This window comes from Mytilus edulis, chromosome 9 (assembly GCF_963676685.1).
Source record: "Mytilus edulis chromosome 9, xbMytEdul2.2, whole genome shotgun sequence".
NCBI lineage: Eukaryota > Metazoa > Mollusca > Bivalvia > Mytilida > Mytilidae > Mytilus > Mytilus edulis.
The window spans coordinates 81936578-81943227 of NC_092352.1; the positions used below are offsets into that span (position 1 = coordinate 81936578).

Sequence of the window (6650 nt, forward strand, 5' to 3'; positions counted from 1 at the left end):
ATATCTATTATCTATAATAAGAGTCTGCACGAGAATCACGATCTTACCCTCGAATACCTGCATTCCGACATACAATAACCAATCAAGTCATACAATAACAACCTACCAGGTATGCAACCATGTGCTCATCAACATGTGTCAAACATGAAGAAATACAGCCATGTGCTTCCGATAATATTAACAAATATATTAGAACTAAGGTTGAAAAGATTGATTTGAAGATATTTTGTAACATAATAGTACTGTTGCCAATGTAATGGAGTTGTATGCGACTGGCAAGTCGGTGAGCGATTTAACATGCTATAAAATCAGGTTTAATCCACCATTTTTTTTCAAAAGGAAATGTCTGTACCAACTCAGAATTTATGACAGTTGTTTTTCATTCATTGGATTTGTTTGACCTTTTGATTTTGCCATTTGATAAGGGACAATTCGATATGATTTTTCTTTCGAGTTATGTAATTTAGTTATTTTACTTTTTGACATGAAGATTTTTTTTCCTATTCACAACAGCAACCATCTGCTACAACAGTTTGGTCATTCTTGTTCATCATGTTCACCAAATACATTGGTTTCTTTAGGGAGCATTGCATTTTAGACACTGCTGAGTTATTTATAGTTACTGCATTAACACAGAAGTAGACAAACTAATACATGCAGAAAGGTAATTGACCATTTTGTAGAAAATATAAAAAGATAAGGATGTCATTTACATTCAGTTAGAATACCTTATTTTACCTTTTTTAACATTTTTTATTCGAGCGTCACTGATGAGTCTTTGTTAAACGAAACGTAAGTCTGGCGTAAGTACACAATTTCAATCCTGGTATCTATGGTTTGTTTATTTAGAAGCTTTCAAAATAGCAGATTTAAGGAGACATCAAGTGGACAACAAGCTATGATATCATTACATGCCATGGAGGTTAGCTAAGTCAGAGTTGAGAAGGTTTTTTTTTTTTTTCTACAGTCCAGTATATCCATCTGGTAGCAATTCACAGAGATGACTTAGCAATAAGATAGTTGAGTTGGTAGTTCATGAACCCTAGCCGCGGACATCTATATTTAATAACCCCTAAAAACCACACCAAAGACATAAACTGATGTAACTCTGATACTGCATAGCACTCGTTACCTTTGCAGAAAGATTAAAATGTACTGCTATCGATGGTTTTTAAGAGAAAAACATTTTATTTGTCCTTTAATAGATCAAACGAAGGTACATATAATTGCTATGTTTGCAGTAATAAATGTTACGATACTTAAAACAAAAAAAGTATCCTTTAAGATTTTAATACCGAAGCATAGGTAACTGGATCGATAATAGATACAGATCCACGATGTGGAAGACGAGGGTCCGCCAAGGCGGCATTATGAATAGGATATTAAAAAAGTATATGATTAACCATATTCATAGATTCATTAGGGAGCGAAACCCCTAAAATCTATTTTGGTTTGGCATTGACAGTCTACCAACAGAGGCGACGACCCTAAATAGTAACCCATGAGTATTATACATATTTTAGTGCTTGAATACGTATAATAAATTCATTTAAAAGATATGTACCAACTGATTGTTTGTCTTTCAAAATTTAAAATCCACCGATAAATTATGTATTTCTTACATAAGATGACGATTAAATTTACAATTTAAATATAAACATGATAAAAACCTGTTTGGTAAGAAGTATCAAATATGAATACATCTTTGCAGTTAGTGACAATACAAATCATCAATGAAAAACAAAATCAATCACCGTTTAAAGAATTTAAATTACCTGTGCAAGAGCATACCTCAGAATATTTTTATAAAAGGTTTCTAAAATAGACATAGACATGTAAGAATAAATCTAAATATTTCGTCATGTACATGTGAGGACATAATCATTTTGAGGTTGTTTAATTGATTTTTTAGGTGAGTCATATTAATTATTTTATTTTCGTCACTTATACATGTATATATAATTGAAAAGACTCAATCATCTCAAACCCACACCGTAATGAAAACGAACCCAATTACTTTTTTTTTAATAGACTATTAACATATCGTGACGTTTAACATGGGATCATAAGATATGTGAAGCCGGTGTTCAAATGCTTAACAGAGACAAATTACAAACATCTTTTATTTTTTATCAGACTTCTGCTTTCCTTAGGTTAAAAAAAACCCCAATTTTTTGCAAAACTCATTTTTCAAACCTTATCGATATATCTCTATTCACGCACATGTATGTTCTGTCACTTTTAAAACCACGAGTAAGATAGCAACCCCTTTTGTATTTCTGTTTAACCAGAGACATATTAAACCACATTATTTGTATAACATATATATTTGTTTCTAGTCAAGCAATTACATAGAAAATGTACATCAAAAGGAGGATGTCTTACCTGATATTCATAGTAAATACCACTTAACGTTAAACCTTTTTTTTTATAAGGATGTAATCTTATACCAGAGTTCTGGTGTAAAAACTGATAATTGGATTGTTTTATTTGTCAACACGTCTTCTGTTCACAAGAAGGATGTTTTATTCAAAACATATTTCTCAAGCGTGGTAATAGCTATTCGTTGGTGTGTGTTTTGTTTTGCATTTAAACCTACAAGTTCACCTGCGAGAGACGTACAATGAAAAATGTTAAAACGTGTACATTGACACAGCACTATTGATATAATCAAGTGACGAGTAGGCTATTGTTTCATTATAAAGTAAACACGTTTCCACATTTGTACCCGAAACGCTCCTATAAAACCCTTGTCGTGTGAACTACAACAACGTCAAATGTGGAAGGTCTAATACAGATTTGAAGAATCACAATGTCCAAATTATACAGATTAGTCAGAGTTTGGACTTTTCAGTAATTTTTTTTTATTGTTTTATTGAATGCAAAATCATAATGCCCCTGAATATTTATGCAGACTTGAGCCCCAAACCCTCAAAGTTCGACAGAATATAGCTTGTAAAATGAACAAGATATCATTTAACCTATTTGCATTTTGATATTGAATTCCCGATCCTTCATTACCTCAACAATAAAACTTTGAAATAATCTTAACATGTCAGTTCGAAAAGAATTTATTATCAAAAATGAAACAAAAAAAAATCTATCTGTTTGTTTTTCTCCTAAGCGACTCTCGTACAAGTGAGAGGTTTGGTAAGCAAAACACAAACAGGTTTATACACTTTTCCTACATAAGATAACTGCTGTACCATGTCGGGAATATGGCGTTTGTTTCAATTTGTTCAGTGTATTCGAACTTTCAGTTTTGCGATTTGATAACGGATTTTCCCTTTTGAGTTTACGTTGGATTTTTTTTTTATATTTGACTTTTTTCATCATATTGATAATCATGTTTAATAGTAATGCACAATATCACCATGCTTTTTTCATGTCTTTCGTTTAGATATATGATATGGCATCATATCAAGAATCATGTGACATCTGCGTCACGGGTCATCCACCATCCATAGCTGTCACATGGTGCCATGAATGTGTAGAGAAACTATGCGATAAATGTTCCCATCGTCATCGTTTGTCATCAGTAACAAGCACACATAGTATTTTCACTATGATGGACTATGAGAAGCTCCCAGATATAATTCGTACAACTAAACTGTCCTGCAAGGAACACAGTGAAAAATTAAAAATGTATTGCTGTGATCACGAACTTCCGTTGTGTCGAAAATGTATCCTTTCCACTCACCGAAATTGCGAAAACACTGCTATACTTACTGACGCTGCTAAAAATGTAAAAACATCAACATCAATGTACTTGTTATATAGGGGCCTAAAGGATGTTACAAATAATCTGTCAAAAGCTGCAATTGATCGAGAACATAATCTGACAAACATAAGTGCTGACGAAGATAGAATAAAGCAAAATATGTCATTGAATAGAGATCGGTCAAACATTTCTAATGAATTAGCATTAATTTCCAAAAAATATAAAATGGAATTAAAAGAAATTATTATCGAATTGCAGAAAAGAGAAGTCAAAATGCTAGATTTAGAAAAGGGTTTCACATATATCAACAACTATGCGACTGACATTCATGCATTTGTGTGCATGCTAGAAATGAAGGAAATTGTACATGAAGAAGAGATATATCTAAATAGCATTTACAGCGAAGGTACATTGGATAATATCAATATTTCTCTCTCAAGCAGTAGGGACAAAAACACATTTGCTGAGAAAGAAATAATCGTTAGGAAATCAGCAACTCTGGTAAAAATTGCAAAGGAAGAAGACACACAGGGACAGATAATTATGCAACGTGCATCGGCTTATGATAATATCAAACTTGAAATGACAGACTTATACAGCATAGAAAGAAAAGGGGACATCACTGGGTGTTGCGTTCTTCCTGGTGGAAAGATAGTTTTGGCTGACAGTTCCGGAGAACTTATCATTCAAGAAATCAATGGTTTGTCGGTTACCATACCTACAAACAGAGGTATATTTGATGTTTGTGCTATCGATGTAAATACAGTTGCCTACACCAACGGAATGTCTTGCTCTCTTCATATAATTGATTTGAAAAAGAATACAGTAATTAAAAGTACTAGTACGACAAATGCTTGCTGTGGAATAACCTATCGCGACGGGAAAATCATATTCAGCGTGAAAAATGATGGTATTTTTACAACGAACCGGAAACTGAGTAACCCTAAACGTATATTCGAAGACAAATTACCATGGGGGTCATATGTCACAACTTCTGAGGACAAAATATTTTTTACAAACAGTAAGGAGAGAACTGTTGCTGCAATTAATTCCGATTATCAAATAATATGGAAATTGCCTTTCGAAGAATATAAACCTTTTGGTATTGTAGTAGATAGCAAGGGAAATGTATACGTTACAGGACATATATTTCTGATCGTTATTGCCAGTGATGGAAACAGAAGCAAAAGGCTAGACGGTCGAAATGATGGATTATATCAGCCATGGCCTTTAGCCTATGACGCGGAAAATAACTGCATTATTGTTGCAAATCTTACACAAGGTCCCGTTCTTGTTTACAGTATAATCTAATAGTGTGAAAGTATCCACAAGGCTGCGAAAAGCAGTGTAGAAAAATAAATGGCAAGCCTTTAGTAGGAGAGGAAGCCGATGTAACTGAAGAGAACAAGAGGCCATCGATAAAAAATATGATCTGAACACAACAGCCACGAACAGGATCGAACTCATGGTTGACAGGCAAATTAAAATATTAATTTATTTAGACCACTCGATTACCGAGACCCCGAGTAAATAAATAATACAACATAGTTATCTTAAAACAAAGTTACTACATCGCACACTCTTACCAGCAAACGATCTACTGATACTCATGATAGAAACAGTAAGGGTAGTTTACTATTTGCACATACAGTACGTTGATTACTTCCTGTATCAGTTCTTGTTACTGTATGCGTATTTTTCGGAGTATTGGAGAACAAATTAACAAAGGCCATGGTCAGCTTGACCGTGATTTAAAGTTTGAACTTTCTAAGATATCCTTTCATACTAACTTTTAAGTCACATTTTGATGAGGATCATTCTGTTGACATTTTCGGTCGATTTGGTAACTTTCACCTTTTTTGGTTCAACTAAAGAAAAAATAAGTGTATTTTCATATAGTACTAAAACAATAACAAGGTAAAACAAAAAAATCATAACTTCATACAAACATAACTTTTCGAAAATAATGAGAAACTAAAAGAAAGAGAAAGAACCACATCAGAATGAACATTTCTTGCTCTAATAATAACTTCAATATTTTTAATTACCAAAACTTATATGGGTTTGTTGTTAGAATTTCATTTCGTGTTTTGATAATTTAAATGTGTATTAGTATTATTATACATTAATGTTGACGTTTCTATTTAATGAATACATTTTTATAAAATGAATACAATTATGATTCACATAAATCATTATTGGGTCATTGATTTATACTTTAATTTGTATATACTGTTAGGAATAATTACATTGTAATAAATCTACCATTCAAAAAGGTTATTAAAATGTTATGTGCCTCTATCATGCATGTACACTGCTTTAAACATTATAGTAATTGATAGATGCGAATACTTACAGGTAAACTTCATTCTAATTTGAAATCCTGCGTATGACCGCAAAATTTGAAGGCATGTACTAAAAGGTGGAGTGGAGTGGAGTGTAGTATTGGAGTGGAGTGGTGGAGTGTTGGAGTGGAGTCATGGAGTGAAATATACTTAACATATCCAAAAATTAATATCAATTTAAAAATCATTTATAATTGTTTGGGTTTTTTAAATTGCAGCACACAATGATTTTATATTATTTCATTTGACATATTTGATTGTTCATCAAAGTTGGACAATGTTTTGGGTAGCATTTTATGACAGCTTAGATGGAGGGGGATAATGTTGTTTATCATGTTATTTATTTTACTGTCCTGAATTGTGTATTTCTAATAAGAAGGGGAAAGCAAAAGCCCAGTAACCTATGCAGTTAAGATTAACTTTAGACAAGCTCACAAAACTGTTATTGAAATACACACATTGCTTATGTTAATTTTCAAATTGTGGTAGGTTTAGTCCCTAGTTAAAAATATGTATGTCTTATTCCCGGCAAAATATGTTTGAATCAGACAATTATAATAATCTGAGGCTAAAAAAATCATCTT

At 32.5% G+C, this 6650-nt stretch overlaps 1 protein-coding gene across 1 annotated transcript; it reads left to right on the forward strand.

The window, feature by feature from the left end:
- Positions 1 to 3409: 3409 nt before the first annotated feature.
- LOC139490217 (uncharacterized) lies at positions 3410 to 5032 on the forward strand. Its single transcript, XM_071277065.1, has one exon. The coding sequence runs from the start codon at positions 3410 to 3412 to the stop codon at positions 5030 to 5032; it is 1623 nt and encodes a 540-aa protein (XP_071133166.1).
- The last annotated feature ends 1618 nt before the right edge of the window (positions 5033 to 6650 follow it).